Source organism: Salvelinus fontinalis, chromosome 13 (assembly GCF_029448725.1).
Source record: "Salvelinus fontinalis isolate EN_2023a chromosome 13, ASM2944872v1, whole genome shotgun sequence".
NCBI lineage: Eukaryota > Metazoa > Chordata > Actinopteri > Salmoniformes > Salmonidae > Salvelinus > Salvelinus fontinalis.
In genome coordinates this window covers 2,239,091-2,260,009 of record NC_074677.1, presented here as the reverse complement: position 1 = coordinate 2,260,009, position 20,919 = coordinate 2,239,091, and the positions used below count along the sequence as shown (strand labels likewise).

At 43.4% G+C, this 20,919-nt stretch overlaps 1 protein-coding gene across 1 annotated transcript in view; it reads left to right on the top strand.

The window, feature by feature from the left end:
• slc47a2.1 (solute carrier family 47 member 2, tandem duplicate 1) overlaps positions 1 to 19,643 on the top strand; it is a 60,473-nt gene extending 40,830 nt beyond the window's left edge. Inside the window, exons 9-16 of the mRNA XM_055941390.1 lie at positions 1,208 to 1,321; positions 3,784 to 3,851; positions 4,877 to 4,985; positions 5,731 to 5,806; positions 8,273 to 8,342; positions 8,644 to 8,776; positions 19,049 to 19,143; positions 19,462 to 19,643. Coding sequence (XP_055797365.1) covers positions 1,208 to 1,321; positions 3,784 to 3,851; positions 4,877 to 4,985; positions 5,731 to 5,806; positions 8,273 to 8,342; positions 8,644 to 8,776; positions 19,049 to 19,143; positions 19,462 to 19,566 — 770 coding nt within the window. The 3' untranslated portion in view covers positions 19,567 to 19,643. The remainder of the gene's footprint in view (positions 1 to 1,207; positions 1,322 to 3,783; positions 3,852 to 4,876; positions 4,986 to 5,730; positions 5,807 to 8,272; positions 8,343 to 8,643; positions 8,777 to 19,048; positions 19,144 to 19,461) is intronic.
• Positions 19,644 to 20,919: the final 1,276 nt, after the last annotated feature.

The window sequence follows — 20,919 nt, the reverse complement described above, 5'->3', positions numbered from 1 at the left end:
GTTCTGTATCACCACTAACCTGCCATATCAAAGGTTCTGTATCACTCCACTAACCTGCCGTATCAAAGGTTCTGTATCACCACTAACCTGCCATATCAAAGGTTCTGTATCACCACTAACCTGCCATATCAAAGGTTCTGTATCACCACTAACCTGCCATATCAACGGTTCTGTATCACCACTAACCTGCCATATAAAAGGTTCTGTATCACTTCACTAACCTGCCATATCAAAGGTTCTGTATCACCACTAACCTGCCATATCAAAGGTTCTGTATCACTCCACTAACCTGCCATATCAAAGGTTCTGTATCACTCCACTAACCTGCCATATCAAAGGTTCTGTATCACCACTAACCTGCCATATCAAAGGTTCTGTATCACTCCACTAACCTGCCATATCAAAGGTTCTGTATCACCACTAACCTGCCATATCAAAGGTTCTGTGTCACACCACTAACCTGCCATATCAAAGGTTCTGTATCACTCCACTAACCTGCCATATCAAAGGTTCTGTATCACCACTAACCTGCCATATCAAAGGTTCTGTGTCACTCCACTAACCTGCCACATCAAAGGTTCTGTATCACCACTAACCTGCCACATCAAAGGTTCTGTCACCACTAACCTGACATATCAAAGGTTCATTATCACCACTAACCTGTCATATCAAAGGTTCTGTATCACTCCACTAACCTGACATATCAAAGGTTCTGTATCACCACTAACCTGCCATATCAAAGGTTCTGTATCACCACTAACCTGCCATATCAAAGGTTCTGTTACTCCACTAACCTGCCATATCAAAGGTTCTGTATCACCACTAACCTGCCTTATCAAAGGTTCTGTATCACCACTAACCTGCCATATCAAAGGTTCTGTGTCACTCCACTTACCGGCCATCTACACGTTCTGAGACGTTTCTATTGGTTGGGGTGATCCCTGACCTCTTACCCCTAGGCTGGTCAGCTGACTGCCTGCAGGAGTGGGGTCAGTTCATCACCCTGACCTCTAACCCCTAGGCTGGTCAGCTGACTGCCTGCAGGAGTGGGGTCAGTTCATCACCCTGACCTCTAACCCCTAGGCTGGTCAGCTGACTGCCTGCAGGAGTGGGGTCAGTTCATCACCCTGACCTCTAACCCCTAGGCTGGTCAGCTGACTGCCTGCAGGAGTGGGGTCAGTTCATCACCCTGACCTCTCACCCCTAGGCTGGTCAGTTGACTGCCTGCAGGAGTGGGGTCAGTTCATCACCCTGGCCATCCCAAGTATGCTAATGCTGTGTCTGGAATGGTGGACCTATGAGATCGGCGGCTTCCTGGCAGGTACTGTTGTTTTATCATAATAAGAGTAATATTTCCTATGTCCAAAATGGCACCTTATTCCAGCGTTTCCCAGATGTTGGTCGCCGGGACACCAAAGGTTTGCACGGTTACTTTATGCCCCAACATTGCACTGATGATGTAAATGATCGAAGCTTCAGGATTATTTCAATCAGCTGTTTAGTGTTAGGGCAACAACCAAAACGTGCACCCCTTGCGGTCCCTAGGACCGAGTTTGGGAAACTCTGCCCTATTCCCTATATAGAGCCCCACACTGGAAGTGTCATAATACCCATAAAACCTAGCGGTCAAACAGGGAAATGGGTCCAATCGTTTTTCCACAATTAATTTTTCCCATAGGGGATTTTAGAAACACTTATAATAAGGGCTGTGTTTTGTGTCGGCTTACCCTGGCGTGTCGTTTTGATAACCGTGTAAATCTCTCTAGACCAAGGTGACTTCTATAATTTCGGCTCTACTCTCCCCGCTCTCCTCTGCTCTCCCCTCTCTCCCTGTCTCCCTGTCCCCCTGTCTCCCCTCTCCCCCTGTCTCCCCTCTCCCTGTCTCCTCATCACCACTCTCTCCTCATCACCCCTCTCTCCATATCTTCCCATTCTCTCCTCATCACCCCTCTCTCCATATCTTCCCATTCTCTCCTCATCACCCCTCTCTCCATATCTTCCCATTCTCTCCTCATCACCCCTCTCTCCATATCTTCCCTTTCTCTCCTCATCACCCCTCTCTCCATATCTTCCCTTTCTCTCCTCATCACCCCTCTCTCCATATCTTCTCTTTCTCTCCTCATCACCCCTCTCTCCATATCTTCCCTCTATCTCCCTCTGCCTCGCTCCCCCCTCTCTCTCTATTTCTCCTCTCTCCATTTCTTCCCTCTATCTCCCTCTGCCTCTCTCGCCTCTCTCCTCATCACCCCTCTCTCCATATCTCCCTCTGCCTTCTCCCCTCTCTCTCTCTATTTCTCCTCTCTCCATATCTTCCCTCTATCTCCCTCTCCCTCTTTCCCCTCGCTCTTCCTCTTTCCCCTCGCTCTTCCTCTTTCCCCTCGCTCTCCCTCTTTCCCCTCGCTCTCCCTCTTTCCCCTCGCTCTCCCTCTTTCCCCTCGCTCTCCCTCTTTCCCCTCGCGCTCCCTCTTTCCCCTCGCGCTCCCTCTTTCCCCTCGCTCTCTCTCTTTCCCCTCGTGCTCCCTCTTTCCCCTCGTGCTCCCTCTTTCCCCTCGCTCTCCCTCTTTCCCCTCGCTCTCCCTCTTTCCCCTCGCTCTCCCTCTTTCCCCTCGCTCTCCCTCTTTCCCCTCGTGCTCCCTCTTTCCCCTCGCTCTCCCTCTTTCCCCTCGCTCTCCCTCTTTCCCCTCGCTCTCCCTCTTTCCCCTCGCTCTCCCTCTTTCCCCTCGCTCTCCCTCTTTCCCCTCGCTCTCCCTCTTTCCCCTCGCGCTCCCTCTTTCCCCTCGCGCTCCCTCTTTCCCCTCGCGCCCCCTCTTTCCCCTCGCGCTCCCTCTTTCCCCTCGCGCTCCCTCTTTCCCCTCGCGCTCCCTCTTTCCCCTCGCGCTCCCTCTTTCCCCTCGCTCTCCCTCTTTCCCCTCGCGCTCCCTCTTTCCCCTCGCGCTCCCTCTTTCCCCTCGCTCTCCCTCTTTCCCCTCGCTCTCCCTCTTTCCCCTCGCGCTCCCTCTTTCCCCTCGCTCTCCCTCTTTCCCCTCGCACTCCCTCTTTCCCCTCGCTCTCCCTCTTTCCCCTCGCTCTCCCTCTCTCCCCTCGCTCTCCCTCTCTCCCCTCGCTCTCCCTCTCTCCCCTCTCTCGTCTCCCTCCTGATCTCCCCTCTCTCCATATCCCCCCTCTTTCCCCTCGCTCTCTCTCTTTCCCCTCGCTCTCCCTCTTTCCCCTCGCTCTCCCTCTTTCCCCTCGCTCTCCCTCTTTCCCCTCGCTCTCCCTCTTTCCCCTCGCTCTCCCTCTTTCCCCTCGCTCTCCCTCTTTCCCCTCGCTCTCCCTCTTTCCCCTCGCTCTCCCTCTCTCCCCTCTCTCGTCTCCCTCCTGATCTCCCCTCTCTCCATATCCCCCCTCTTTCCCCTCGCTCTCTCTTTCCCCTCGCTCTCTCTCTTTCCCCTCGCTCTCTCTCTTTCCCCTCGCTCTCTCTCTTTCCCCTCGCTCTCTCTCTTTCCCCTCGCTCTCTCTCTTTCCCCTCGCTCTCTCTCTTTCCCCTCGCTCTCTCTCTTTCCCCTCGCTCTCTATATCTCGTCTCCCTCCTGATCTCCCCTCTCTCCATATCTCCCCCCTCGCAATTCTCACCTGTCTCTCTCCATTCTCTCTCCCTTTCTCTCTTCCCCCTCTCCCTTCTCTATCTTATGTATCTTCCCTCTCTCCCCATGTCCCCTTCTCTCTCCTTCTCTCCTTTCTTACATTTCTCCATCTCTCCTTATCTTCCCTTTCTTCCTATCGTCTGCCTCTCCCCTCTCTTAGGTCTTATCAGTGAGGTGGAGTTGGGGGCTCAGTCTGTTGTCTATCAGCTAGCTGCCATCACCTACATGGTAACATCTCATTGTCTATTAGCTAGCTACCATGGTAACATCACACTGTCTATCAGCTAGCTACCATGGCAACATCACACTGTCTATCAGCCAGCTACCATGGTAACATCACACTGTCTATCAGCTAGCTACCATGGTAACATCACACTGTCTATCAGCTAGCTACCATCACCTACATGGAAACATCACACTGTCTATCAGCCAGCTACCATGGTAACATCACACTGTCTATCAGCTAGCTACCATGGCAACATCACACTGTCTATCAGCCAGCTACCATGGTAACATCACACTGTCTATCAACTAGCTACCATGGTAACATCACACTGTCTATCAAATAGCTACCATGGTAACATCACACTGTCTATCAACTAGCTACCATGGTAACATCACACTGTCTATCAGCTAGCTACCATGGTAACATCACACTGTCTATCAACTAGCTACCATGGTAACATCACACTGTCTATCAGCTAGCTACCATGGTAACATCACACTGTCTATCAGCTATCTACCATGGTAACATCACACTGTCTATCAGCTATCTACCATGGTAACATCACACTGTCTATTAGCTAGCTACCATGGTAACATCACACTGTCTATCAGCTATCTACCATGGTAACATCACACTGTCTATCAGCTAGCTACCATGGTAACAGCACACTGTCTATCAGCTGTCTACCATGGTAACATCACACTGTCTATCAGCTATCTACCATGGTAACATCACACTGTCTATCAGCCAGCTACCATGGTAACATCACACTGTCTATCAGCTATCTACCATGGTAACATCACACTGTCTATCAGCTGTCTACCATGGTAACATCACACTGTCTATCAGCTGTCTACCATGGTAACATCACACTGTCTATCAGCTATCTACCATGGTAACACCACACTGTCTATCAGCTAGCTACCATGGTAACATTACATTATGATATTTAGAACAAAAAGGTAATTTCTCTGTCTCTCTCTGTCTCTCTCTCTGTCTCTCTCTCTCCCCTCTCGTCCTCTTTCAGTTTCCTCTTGGATTCTCAGTATCAGCCAGTGTGAGGGTGGGCAACGCTCTGGGTGCAGGGAACACAGAACAGGCCAAGCTGTCTGGGAAGGTTGCCTCCATCTGTGCATGTACGTAGCAGCAACTAGCTAGTGATGCTAGCACGGCTCTAATACGGGACAGATCTTAATGGAGCAAGTATGACAACAGTTCTGTGTCACTCCACTAACCGGCCATCTACACGTTTTGAGACGTTTCTATTGGTGGGGGTGATCACTGACCTCTTACCCCTAGGCTGGTCAGCTGACTGCCTGCAGGAGTGGGGTCAGTTCATCACCCTGACCTCTAACCCCTAGGCTGGTCAGCTGACTGCCTGCAGGAGTGGGGTCAGTTCATCACCCTGACCTCTAACCCCTAGGCTGGTCAGCTGACTGCCTGCAGGAGTGGGGTCAGTTCATCACCCTGACCTCTAACCCCTAGGCTGGTCAGCTGACTGCCTGCAGGAGTGGGGTCAGTTCATCACCCTGACCTCTAACCCCTAGGCTGGTCAGCTGACTGCCTGCAGGAGTGGGGTCAGTTCATCACCCTGACCTCTAACCCCTAGGCTGGTCAGCTGACTGCCTGCAGGAGTGGGGTCAGTTCAACTCTAGAGCTCTGTAAGAATTTCCAAAATTAAAAAAAAACTTGTTTTTGTCATTATGAGGAAAATGTTTTATTTAATAAATTCTAGAAAAAGGCCGTAATGTAACTAAATATGGATAAGGTCAACGGGTCTGAATACTTTCTGAATTCACTGTATATAGAGGGTGACTTTGTTTCTTGAATAATATTAATGATTGTCAGAAGATTTACTAACTCTTTGTCTTTTCTGTCCAGTCATCGTCTCGTGTTTTGTCTGTACGTTCGTCCTCGTGACTAAAGACGTGATCGGGCACATCTTCACCACAGAACAGTGAGTATAGACACACACCCACCACACTGATTGACTTTAGAAACCTCACGTGTGTGTGTGTGTGTGTGTGTGTGTGTGTGTGTGTGTGTGTGTGTGTGTGTGTGTGTGTGTGTGTGACATCTTGCAGATACACAGACATGACGTAACATCCAGTAATCATGTTTTAACCTGCTTCACCATCAGCGTGACACTGTAGGCATTATGAACCTGTAGATCTCTGTAGAACCTTAGCCTGGGGGCCAGTTTGTTTGGAATGTTAGCACCAACAGGTCTGGGACCACTCTAGTAGAACCCAGTGACCCCTTACCCTGGGGGCCAGTTTGTTTGGAATGTTAGCACCAACAGGTCTGGGACCACTCTAGTAGAACCCAGTGACCCCTTACCCTGGGGGCCAGTTTGTTTGGAATGTTAGCACCAACAGGTCTGGGAGCACTCTAGTAGAACCCAGTGACCCCTTACCCTGGGGGCCAGTTTGTTTGGAATGTTAGCACCAACAGGTCTGGGACCACTCTAGTAGAACCCAGTGACCCCTTAGCCTGGGGGCCAGTTTGTTTGGAATGTTAGCACCAACAGATCTGGGACCACTCTAATGGAACCCAGTGACCCCTTAGCCTGGGGGCCAGTTTGTTTGGAATGTTAGCACCAACAGGTCTGGGACCACTCTAGTAGAACCCAGTGGCCCCTTAGCCTGGGGGCCAGTTTGTTTGGAATGTTAGCACCAACAGGTCTGGGACCACTCTAGTGGAACCCAGTGGCCCCTTAGCCTGGGGGCCAGTTTGTTTGGAATGTTAGCACCAACAGGTCTGGGACCACTCTAGTAGAACCCAGTGACCCCTTAGCCTGGGGGCCAGTTTGTTTGGAATGTTAGCACCAACAGGTCTGGGACCACTCTAGTAGAACCCAGTGACCCCTTAGCCTGGGGGCCAGTTTGTATGGAATGTTAGCACCAACAGGCCTGGGACCACTCTAGTAGAACCCAGTGACCCCTTAGCCTGGGGGCCAGTTTGTTTGGAATGTTAGCACCAACAGGTCTGGGACCACTCTAGTAGAACCCAGTGGGCCCTTAGCCTGGGGGCCAGTTTGTTTGGAATGTTAGCACCAACAGGTCTGGGACCACTCTAGTAGAACCCAGTGGGCCCTTAGCCTGGGGGCCAGTTTGTTTGGAATGTTAGCACCAACAGGTCTGGGACCACTCTAGTAGAACCCAGTGGGCCCTTAGCCTGGGGGACAGTTTGTTTGGAATGTTAGCACCAACAGGTCTGGGACCACTCTAGTAGAACCCAGTGGGCCCTTAGCCTGGGGGACAGTTTGTTTGGAATGTTAGCACCAACAGGTCTGGGACCACTCTAATGGAACCCAGTGACCCCTTAGCCTGGGGGACAGTTTGTTTGGAATGTTAGCACCAACAGGTCTGGGACCACTCTAGTAGAACCCAGTGGGCCCTTAGCCTGGGGGACAGTTTGTTTGGAATGTTAGCACCAACAGGTCTGGGACCACTCTAGTAGAACCCAGTGACCCCTTAGCCTGGGGGCCAGTTTGTTTGGAATGTTAGCACCAACAGGTCTGGGACCACTCTAGTAGAACCCAGTGACCCCTTACCCTGGGGGCCAGTTTGTTTGGAATGTTAGCACCAACAGGTCTGGGACCACTCTAGTAGAACCCAGTGACCCCTTACCCTGGGGGCCAGTTTGTTTGGAATGTTAGCACCAACAGGTCTGGGACCACTCTAGTAGAACCCAGTGACCCCTTAGCCTGGGGGCCAGTTTGTTTGGAATGTTAGCACCAACAGGTCTGGGACCACTCTAGTAGAACCCAGTGACCCCTTAGCCTGGGGGCCAGTTTGTATGGAATGTTAGCACCAACAGGCCTGGGACCACTCTAGTAGAACCCAGTGACCCCTTAGCCTGGGGGCCAGTTTGTTTGGAATGTTAGCACCAACAGGTCTGGGACCACTCTAGTAGAACCCAGTGGGCCCTTAGCCTGGGGGCCAGTTTGTTTGGAATGTTAGCACCAACAGGTCTGGGACCACTCTAGTAGAACCCAGTGGGCCCTTAGCCTGGGGGCCAGTTTGTTTGGAATGTTAGCACCAACAGGTCTGGGACCACTCTAGTAGAACCCAGTGGGCCCTTAGCCTGGGGGACAGTTTGTTTGGAATGTTAGCACCAACAGGTCTGGGACCACTCTAGTAGAACCCAGTGGGCCCTTAGCCTGGGGGACAGTTTGTTTGGAATGTTAGCACCAACAGGTCTGGGACCACTCTAATGGAACCCAGTGACCCCTTAGCCTGGGGGACAGTTTGTTTGGAATGTTAGCACCAACAGGTCTGGGACCACTCTAGTAGAACCCAGTGGGCCCTTAGCCTGGGGGACAGTTTGTTTGGAATGTTAGCACCAACAGGTCTGGGACCACTCTAATGGAACCCAGTGACCCCTTAGCCCCGATCGAACCTCTCTCTCTGTGTTCCAGGGACATTGTGAAGAGGGTGGCTGACATCATGATCCTGTATGGGTTCTTCCATCTGGTAGACACCTTCGTGGTGAGGTTACACTGTGTGTTGTATTGTCAGTAATGTGCGTTTGTGTGTGTATGTGTGCGTGCGTTGGGCCAGTAATCTTTGTGTGTGTCTAGAGTCAGTAATGTGTGTGTCGTGACAGGGCGTGATGGGCCAGTGATATCTGTGTGTGTCTAGAGTCAGTAATGTGTGTGTCGTGACAGGGCGTGAAGGGCCAGTGATATCTGTGTGTGTCTAGAGTCAGTAATGTGTGTGTCGTGACAGGGCGTGAAGGGCCAGTGATATCTGTGTGTGTCTAGAGTCAGTAATGTGTGTGTCGTGACAGGGCGTGATGGGCGGTATCGTGCGGGGAGCAGGAAAGCAGAAGATTGGAGCGCTGTGTAACCTGGTGGGGTACTACTTCATAGGCTTCCCCATTGGAGTCTCCCTCATGTTCCCTAACAAGATGGGCATCATAGGTGAGAAGTGGAGAGATAGCAACATGGTAATATATAATAGGTGAGTAGGGGAGAGATACCAACATGGTTATATATAATAGGTGAGTAGGGGAGAGATACCAACATGGTAATATATAATAGGGGAGTAGGGGAGAGATACCAACATGGTAATATATAATAGGGGAGAGATACCAACATGGTAATATATAATAGGTGAGTAGGGGAGAGATAGCAACATGGTAATATATAATAGGTGAGTAGGGGAGAGATACCAACATGGTTATATATAATAGGTGAGTAGGGGAGAGATACCAACATGGTAATATATAATAGGGGAGAGATACCAACATGGTAATATATAATAGGTGAGTAGGGGAGAGATACCAACATGGTAATATATAATAGGTGAGTAGGGGAGAGATAACAACATGGTTATATATAATAGGTGAGTAGGGGAGAGATACCAACATGGTAATATATAATAGGGGAGAGATACCAACATGGTAATATATAATAGGTGAGTAGGGGAGAGATACCAACATGGTAATATATAATAGGTGAGTAGGGGAGAGATAACAACATGGTAATATATAATAGGTGAGTAGGGGAGAGATACCAACATGGTAATATATTAGAGGTGAGTAGGGGAGAGATAACAACATGGTAATATATAGTAGGGGAGAGAACAACATGGTAATATATCAGAGGTGAGTAGGGGAGAGATAACAACATGGTAATATATAATAGGGGAGTAGGGGAGAGATAACAACATGGTAATATATAATAGGTGAGTAGGGGAGAGATAACAACATGGTAATATATTAGAGGTGAGTAGGGGAGAGATAACAACATGGTAATATATAGTAGGGGAGAGATAACAACATGGTTATATATCAGAGGTGGGTAGGGGAGAGATACCAACATGGTAATATATTAGAGGTGAGTAGGGGAGAGATAGCAACATGGTAATATATAATAGGTGAGTAGGGGAGAGATAACAACATGGTTATATATAATAGGTGAGTAGGGGAGAGATACCAACATGGTAATATATAATAGGGGAGAGATACCAACATGGTAATATATAATAGGTGAGTAGGGGAGAGATACCAACATGGTAATATATAATAGGTGAGTAGGGGAGAGATAACAACATGGTAATATATAATAGGTGAGTAGGGGAGAGATACCAACATGGTAATATATTAGAGGTGAGTAGGGGAGAGATAACAACATGGTAATATATAGTAGGGGAGAGATAACAACATGGTTATATATCAGAGGTGGGTAGGGGAGAGATACCAACATGGTAATATATTAGAGGTGAGTAGGGGAGAGATACCAACATGGTAATATATAGTAGGGGAGAGATAACAACATGGTAATATATTAGAGGTGAGTAGGGGAGAGATAGCAACATGGTAATATATAATAGGTGAGTAGGGGAGAGATACCAACATGGTTATATATAATAGGTGAGTAGGGGAGAGATACCAACATGGTAATATATTAGAGGTGAGTAGGGGAGAGATAACAACATGGTAATATATAGTAGGGGAGAGATAACAACATGGTTATATATCAGAGGTGGGTAGGGGAGAGATACCAACATGGTAATATATAGTAGGGGAGAGATAACAACATGGTAATATATCAGAGGTGAGTAGGGGAGAGATAACAACATGGTAATATATTAGAGGTGAGTAGGGGAGAGATAACAACATGGTAATATATAGTAGGGGAGAGATAACAACATGGTAATATATCAGAGGTGAGTAGGGGAGAGATAACAACATGGTAATATATTAGAGGTGAGTAGGGGAGAGATACCAACATGGTAATATATAGTAGGGGAGAGATAACAACATGGTAATATATTAGAGGTGAGTAGGGGAGAGATAACAACATGGTAATATATAGTAGGGGAGAGATAACAACATGGTAATATATAGTAGGGGAGAGATAACAACACGGTAATATATAGTAGGGGAGAGATAACAACATGGTAATATATCAGAGGTGAGTAGGGGAGAGATAACAACATGGTAATATATAGTAGGGGAGAGATAACAACATGGTAATATATAGTAGGGGGGAGATAACAACATGGTAATATATAGTAGGGGAGAGATAACAACATGGTAATATATCAGAGGTGAGTAGGGGAGAGATAACAACATGGTAATATATCAGAGGTGAGTAGGGGAGATATAACAACATGGTTATATATAGTAGGGGAGAGATAACAACATGGTAATATATCAGAGGTGAGTAGGGGAGAGATAACAACATGGTAATATATAGTAGGGGAGAGATACCAACATGGTAATATATAGTAGGGGAGAGATACCAACATGGTAATATATAGTAGGGGAGAGATACCAACATGGTAATATATAGTAGGGGAGAGATAACAACATGGTAATATATCAGAGGTGAGTAGGGGAGAGATAACAACATGGTAATATATAATAGGTGAGTAGAGGAGAGATAGCAACATGGTTATATATAGTAGGGGAGAGATAACAACATGGTAATATATAGTAGGGGAGAGATAACAACATGGTAATATATCAGAGGTGAGTAGGGGAGAGATACCAACATGGTAATATATAGTAGGGGAGAGATACCAACATGGTAATATATCAGAGGTGAGTAGGGGAGAGATAACAACATGGTAATATATCAGAGGTGGGTAGGGGAGAGATAACAACATGGTAATATATAGTAGGGGAGAGATAACAACATGGTAATATATCAGAGGTGAGTAGGGGAGAGATAACAACATGGTAATATATCAGAGGTGAGTAGGGGAGAGATAACAACATGGTAATATATTAGAGGTGAGTAGGGGAGAGATAACAACATGGTAATATATAGTAGGGGAGAGAATAACAACATGGTAATATATAGTAGGGGAGAGATAACAACATGGTAATATATAGTAGGGGAGAGATAACAACATGGTAATATATGGTAGGGGAGAGATAACAACATGGTAATATATAGTAGGGGAGAGATAACAACATGGTCATATATAGTAGGGGAGAGATAACAACATGGTAATATATAGTAGGGGAGAGATAACAACATGGTAATATATGATAGGGGAGAGATAACAACATGGTAATATATCAGAGGTGAGTAGGGGAGAGATAACAACATGGTAATATATCAGAGGTGAGTAGGGGAGAGATACCAACATGGTAATATATCAGAGGTGAGTAGGGGAGAGATACCAACATGGTAATATATAGTAGGGGAGAGATAACAACATGGTAATATATTAGAGGTGAGTAGGGGAGAGATACCAACATGGTAATATATAGTAGGGGAGAGATAACAACATGGTTATATATCAGAGGTGAGTAGGGGAGAGATAACAACATGGTAATATATAGTAGGGGAGAGATAACAACATGGTAATATATAGTAGGGGAGAGATAACAACATGGTAATGTATAGTAGGGGAGAGATAACAACATGGTAATATATAGTAGGGGAGAGATAACAACATGGTAATATATAGTAGGGGAGAGATAACAACATGGTTATATATCAGAGATGGGTAGGGGAGAGATACCAACATGGTAATATATTAGAGGTGAGTAGGGGAGAGATAACAACATGGTAATATATAGTAGGGGAGAGAATAACATGGTTATATATCAGAGGTGAGTAGGGGAGAGATACAACATGGTAATATATCAGAGGTGAGTAGGGGAGAGATAACAACATGGTAATATATAGTAGGGGAGAGATACCAACATGGTAATATATAGTAGGGGAGAGATAACAACATGGTAATATATCAGAGGTGAGTAGGGGAGAGATAACAACATGGTAATATATAGTAGGGGAGAGATAACAACATGGTAATATATTAGAGGTGGGTAGGGGAGAGATAACAACATGGTAATATATAGTAGGGGAGAGATAACAACATGGTAATATATAGTAGGGGAGAGATAACAACATGGTAATATATAGTAGGGGAGAGATAACAACACGGTAATATATAGTAGGGGAGAGATAACAACATGGTAATATATCAGAGGTGAGTAGGGGAGAGATAACAACATGGTAATATATCAGAGGTGAGTAGGGGAGATATAACAACATGGTTATATATAGTAGGGGAGAGATAACAACATGGTAATATATCAGAGGTGAGTAGGGGAGAGATAACAACATGGTAATATATAGTAGGGGAGAGATACCAACATGGTAATATATAGTAGGGGAGAGATACCAACATGGTAATATATAGTAGGGGAGAGATACCAACATGGTAATATATAGTAGGGGAGAGATAACAACATGGTAATATATCAGAGGTGAGTAGGGGAGAGATAACAACATGGTAATATATAATAGGTGAGTAGAGGAGAGATAGCAACATGGTTATATATAGTAGGGGAGAGATAACAACATGGTAATATATAGTAGGGGAGAGATAACAACATGGTAATATATCAGAGGTGAGTAGGGGAGAGATACCAACATGGTAATATATAGTAGGGGAGAGATACCAACATGGTAATATATCAGAGGTGAGTAGGGGAGAGATAACAACATGGTAATATATCAGAGGTGGGTAGGGGAGAGATAACAACATGGTAATATATAGTAGGGGAGAGATAACAACATGGTAATATATAGTAGGGGAGAGATAACAACATGGTAATATATCAGAGGTGAGTAGGGGAGAGATAACAACATGGTAATATATCAGAGGTGAGTAGGGGAGAGATAACAACATGGTAATATATTAGAGGTGAGTAGGGGAGAGATAACAACATGGTAATATATAGTAGGGGAGAGAATAACAACATGGTAATATATAGTAGGGGAGAGATAACAACATGGTAATATATAGTAGGGGAGAGATAACAACATGGTAATATATGGTAGGGGAGAGATAACAACATGGTAATATATAGTAGGGGAGAGATAACAACATGGTCATATATAGTAGGGGAGAGATAACAACATGGTAATATATAGTAGGGGAGAGATAACAACATGGTCATATATAGTAGGGGAGAGATAACAACATGGTAATATATAGTAGGGGAGAGATAACAACATGGTAATATATAATAGGGGAGAGATAACAACATGGTAATATATCAGAGGTGAGTAGGGGAGAGATACCAACATGGTAATATATAGTAGGGGAGAGATAACAACATGGTAATATATCAGAGGTGAGTAGGGGAGAGATACCAACATGGTAATATATCAGAGGTGAGTAGGGGAGAGATACCAACATGGTAATATATAGTAGGGGAGAGATAACAACATGGTAATATATTAGAGGTGAGTAGGGGAGAGATACCAACATGGTAATATATAGTAGGGGAGAGATAACAACATGGTTATATATCAGAGGTGAGTAGGGGAGAGATAACAACATGGTAATATATAGTAGGGGAGAGATAACAACATGGTAATATATAGTAGGGGAGAGATACCAACATGGTAATATATAGTAGGGGAGAGATAACAACATGGTAATATATAGTAGGGGAGAGATAACAACATGGTTATATATCAGAGGTGAGTAGGGGAGAGATAACAACATGGTAATATATAGTAGGGGAGAGATAACAACATGGTAATATATAGTAGGGGAGAGATAACAACATGGTAATATATAGTAGGGGAGAGATAACAACATGGTAATATATAGTAGGGGAGAGATAACAACATGGTTATATATCAGAGATGGGTAGGGGAGAGATACCAACATGGTAATATATTAGAGGTGAGTAGGGGAGAGATAACAACATGGTAATATATAGTAGGGGAGAGAATAACATGGTTATATATCAGAGGTGAGTAGGGGAGAGATACAACATGGTAATATATCAGAGGTGAGTAGGGGAGAGATAACAACATGGTAATATATAGTAGGGGAGAGATACCAACATGGTAATATATAGTAGGGGAGAGATAACAACATGGTAATATATCAGAGGTGAGTAGGGGAGAGATAACAACATGGTAATATATAGTAGGGGAGAGATAACAACATGGTAATATATTAGAGGTGAGTAGGGGAGAGATAACAACATGGTAATATATAGTAGGAGAGAGATAACAACATGGTAATATATAGTAGGGGAGAGATACCAACATGGTAATATATAGTAGGGGAGAGATAACAACATGGTAATATATAGTAGGGGAGAGATAACAACATGGTAATATATAGTAGGGGAGAGATAACAACATGGTAATATATCAGAGGTGAGTAGGGGAGAGATAACAGCATGGTAATATATAGTAGGGGAGAGATAACAACATGGTTATATATCAGAGGTGAGTAGGGGAGAGATAACAACATGGTAATATATCAGAGGTGAGTAGGGGAGAGATAACAACATGGTAATATATAGTAGGGGAGAGATAACAACATGGTTATATATCAGAGGTGAGTAGGGGAGAGATAACAACATGGTAATATATAGTAGGGGAGAGATAACAACATGGTAATATATAGTAGGGGAGAGATAACAACATGGTAATATATAGTAGGGGAGAGATAGCAACATGGTAATATATAGTAGGGGAGCGATACCAACATGGTAATATATTAGAGGTGAGTAGGGGAGAGATAACAACATGGTAATATATAGTAGGGGAGAGATAACAACATGGTAATATATAGAAGGGGAGAGATAACATCATGGTAATATATAGTAGGGGAGAGATAACAACATGGTAATATATTAGAGGTGAGTAGGGGAGAGATACCAACATGGTAATATATAATAGGGGAGTAGGGGAGAGATAACAACATGGTAATATATAATAGGTGAGTAGGGGAGAGATAACAACATGGTAATATATCAGAGGTGAGTAGGGGGGAGATAACAACATGGTAATATATAGTAGGGGAGAGATAACAACATGGTAATATATCAGAGGTGAGTAGGGGAGAGATAACAACATGGTAATATATCAGAGGTGAGTAGGGGAGAGATAACAACATGGTAATATATTAGAGGTGAGTAGGGGAGAGATAACAACATGGTAATATATAGTAGGGGAGAGATAACAACATGGTAATATATAGTAGGGGAAAGATAACAACATGGTAATATATAATAGGTGAGTAGGGGAGAGATAACAACATGGTAATATATTAGAGGTGAGTAGGGGAGAGATAACAACATGGTAATATATTAGAGGTGAGTAGGGGAGAGATAACAACATGGTAATATATTAGAGGTGAGTAGGGGAGAGATAACAACATGGTAATATATAATAGGTGAGTAGGGGAGAGATAACAACATGGTAATATATAGTAGGGGAGAGATAACAACATGGTAATATATAGTAGGGGAGAGATAACAACATGGTTATATATCAGAGGTGGGTAGGGGAGAGATACCAACATGGTAATATATAGTAGGGGAGAGATAACAACATGGTTATATATCAGAGATGGGTAGGGGAGAGAATAACATGGTTATATATCAGAGGTGAGTAGGGGAGAGATACCAACATGGTTATATAACTCAATGTGTATAACTTGTATTATCATCTATATTTATGATGAGTATTCATCTTGAAACGACGGGCTATGCAACGTCACTTGATGTTTTTGCATTTAGTGATTCTTGTAGCCTCAATGTAAACTCAGATTTCTTGACATAAATATGAATTTAATCAAACAAAAAACACATGTATGGTGTAACATGAAGTCCTATGAGTGTCATCTGATGAAAATAATCGAAGGTTAGTGAATCATTTTATCTCTATTCTGTTTTTTGTGATGCTATCATTAGCTGGGAAAAATGCTATGTTAATTTTTAGTTTTGTGGTGGCCTAACATAATCGTTTGTGGTGCTTTTGCTGAAAAGCCTTTTTGAAATCGGACAGTTCGGTGGGATTAACAACATGATTACCTTTAAAATGATATAAGACACATGTATGTTTGAGGAATTTTAATTATGAGATTTATGGTTTTTGAATTTGGCGCCCTGCACTTGGACTGGCTGTTGTCATATTGATCCCGATACCGGCTTGCAGCCATAAAAGGTTAATGCAACCGCTGTGTTAGATTTTTAAAAATAACTTTACCATAACATACAGCTTGCGTTATTGCGAGACAGCGCTCACAGAAATACGAAATAACATCATAAATGTTTTCTTACTTTTGTTGATCTTCCATCAGAATGTTGTACAAGGAGTCCTTGGTCCAGAATAAATCGTTGTTTGGTTTTAGAATGTACATTTCTTCTGTCGAATTCGCGCCACAATGCTAGCCAAGGTTGCTAACATTCCCATCCTCTCTTGGCGCAAAGAACGGAAAACTCCAAAAGTCCCAATAAACGTTGAATAAACTGATAAAACTCGGTTGAAAAAACCTACTTTATGATGTTATTATCACATGTATCAAATAAAATCAGAGCCGAAGATATTCGCCGTGTATACGTAACGCAATTCAGAAGACAATGTCGAGCTCCTTCGCGCGCCAAAGAAAATTCCGGACCTGTCACTCCAAAAGCTCTCATTCGACCTGAGATCAAGCTAGACCCCCCATTCCACCTTCCACTGCCTGTTGACATCTAGTGGAAGGCGTATGAAGTGCATGCATATCGATTAAATAAAAGCCAGTTGAATAGGCAGGCCCTGAAACAGAGCCTCGTTTTCAGATTTTTCACTTTCTGTATGGAAGTTTGCTGCAAAATGAGTTCTGTTTTACTCACAGATATAATTCAAACAGTTTTAGAAACTTGAGAGTGTTTTCTATCCAATTAGTAATATTAATATGCATATTGTATGATCTAGAAAAGAGTACGAGGCTGTTTCATTTGGGCACGATTTTTTCCAAAGTGAAAACAGCGCCCCCGTATTGACAAGAAGTTTTAATCTTCCCATCGTGTCCAATTTTTAAAATGATTTTTAAAAAATGCTGTGTGTGTAAAAATGCTTTACACACAACATATGATTATGTTAGATCACCGCCAAGTCCAAAACACACACAGCCATTTTCCCAGCCAAAGATAGGAGTCACAAAAAGCAGAAATAGAGATAAAATTAATCACTAACCTTTGATGATCTTCATCAGATGACACTCATAGGACATCATGTTACACAATACATGTATGTTTTGTTCGATAATGTGCATATTTATATAAAAAAAATCTGTTTACATTGGCTCCATGTTCAGAAATGCCTCCAAAACATCCAGAGAAATTGCAGAGAGCCACATCAAATAACAGAAATACTCATCATAAACGTTGATGAAAGATACATGTTTTACATAGAATTAAAGATACACTTGTTCTTAATGCAAGCGCTGTGTCAGATTTCAAAAAAACTTTACGGAAAAAGCACACCATGCAATAATCTGAGACGACGCTCAGATAAAAACAACATTTCTCCGCCATTTTGGAGTTAACAGAAATACGAAATTACATGATAAATATTCCCTTACCTTTGATGATCTTCATCAGAATGCACTCCCAGGAATCCTAGTTCCACAATAAATTGTTGTCCATTATTTATGTCCAAGTAGCTACTTTTGTTAGCACGTATAATGCACATATCCAAACGCTCGCGCAGATCCAGGCGAACGTCGGACGAAAACTTCAAAAAGTTATATTACATGTCAAATAAACTTGTCAAACTAAGTAGAGAATCAATCATTAGGATGTTGTTATCATAAATATTCAATAACGTTCCAACCGAACAATTCCTTTGTGTCTTGAGAAGTAATGGAATGCAAGTCGATATCATGTGGAATGCGCGTGACCAGGACCTGGTACTCTGCCAGACCACTGACTCAAACAGCTCCCATCCGGCCCCACATCACAGTAGAAGCTTCATTCAACGTTTTACAGACTGTTGACATCCCGCGGAAGGCGTAGGAAGTGCAAACAGATCCATATCCCACTGGGATTTCAATAGGCGATGAGTTGAAAATCGACCAGCCTCAGAATTCTCACTTCCTGTTTGGATTTTTTCTCAGGTTTTTGCCTGCCATATGAGTTCTGTTATACTCACAGACATCATTCAAACAGTTTTAGAAACTTCCGAGTGTTTTCTATCCAATAGTAATAATAATATGCATATATTAGCATCTGGGACAGAGTAGGAGGCAGTTCACTCTGGGCATGCTATTCATCCAAAGTGAAAATGCTGCCCCCTATCCCTAAAAAGTAACAGCACTAGTGATTGATTACAGATTCCCACTGTAACCAAGCTTCTCTCTCTTTCTACTCTCTCTCTCTGCCTCCCCTCTGTCTCTCTCTTTTCCTTCTCTCTTTCTCTCAGGTTTGTGGACAGGCCTGTTCACTTGTGTGTTAATCCAGTCCATGTTCTTGGTAGTTCTGCTGTGTAAACTGGACTGGAAAAAAGCCAGTCAAGAGGTCAGTCACTATTTATATCCTGTGTTTAACCTCACTAGTTGCCTCTAACAGCTGATGTGTTTTGTCAGGCTCTGCTCTGTGTGTGTGTGTGTGTGTGTGGGGGGGTGGGAGTGGGGGGGGGGGGGGGTTCTGGTACCCACAAGGATAGTAAAACTTTTAAAATTCGCACAAGTGGGGACATTTTACCAGACCCCACAAGGAACAAGGCAATTGTAGTGTTAGTTAAGGGTTGGTGTTAAGGAAAATAGTATTTTGAATGGGAATCAATTGTTTGGTTCCCAAAAGGACAGTAAAACCAACATGTGTGTGTGTTGTCAGGCTCTGGTGAGGGCAGGAGTCCAGCTTCCTGAAAGGAAACAAGAGCAGTTTGGACTGGAGAAGAAAGGTAACATTCCATCAGTCCCACGGTTTCATATATTCTAAATCCCACGGTTCCATATATTCTAAATCCCACGGTTCCATATATTCTAAATCCCACGGTTCAATATATTCTAAATCCCACGGTTCAATATATTCGAAATCCCACGGTTTCATATATTCGAAATCCCACGGTTCCATATATTCTAAATCCCACGCTTCCATATATTCTAAATCCCACGGTTTCATATATTCTAAATCCCTCATTTCCATATATTCTAAATCCCACGGTTCCATATATTCTAAATCCCACGGTTTCATATATTCTAAATCCCACGGTTCCATATATTCTAAATTTTACAGTTCCATATATTCTAAATCCCACGGTTCCATATATTCTAAATCCCACGGTTCCATATATTCTACATTTTACAGTTCCATATATTCTAAATTCCACGGTTCCATATATTCTATGTTCCCATGATTAAATATACAGTATGAGACTTGACATATGGAGCTCTGTAAGCTTTGACATGCTTCTTTTTTTACAACAGCCCTATGTCTTTACATGGTGTGTAACTTTACATGGCGTGTAACTTTACATGGTGTGTAACTTTACATGGTGTGTAACTTTACATGGTGTGTAACTTTACATGGTGTGTAACTTTACATGGTGTGTAACTTTACATGGTGTGTAACTTTACATGGCGTGTAACTTTACATGGTGTGTAACTTTACATGGTGTGTAACTTTACATGGCGTGTAACTTTACATGGTGTGTAACTTTACATGGTGTGTAACTTTACATGGTGTGTAACTTTACATGGTGTGTAACTTTACATGGTGTGTAACTTTACATGGTGTGTAACTTTACATGGCGTGTAACTTTACATGGTGTGTAACTTTACATGGTGTGTAACTTTACATGGTGTGTAACTTTATATGGTGTGTAACTTTACATGGTGTGTAACTTTACATGGCGTGTAACTTTACATGGCGTGTAACTTTACATGGCGTGTAACTTTACATGGTGTGTAACTTTACATGGTGTGTAACTTTACATGGTGTGTAACTTTATATGGTGTGTAACTTTACATGGTGTGTAACTTTACATGGTGTGTAACTTTACATGGTGTGTAACTTTATATGGTGTGTAACTTTACATGGTGTGTAACTTTACATGGTGTGTAACTTTACATGGTGTGTAACTTTACATGGTGTGTAACTTTACATGGTGTGTAACTTTATATGGTGTGTAACTTTACATGGTGTGTAACTTTACATGGTGTGTAACTTTACATGGTGTGTAACTTTACATGGTGTGTAACTTTACATGGCGTGTAACTTTACATGGCGTGTAACTTTACATGGCGTGTAACTTTACATGGCGTGTAACTTTACATGGTGTGTAACTTTACA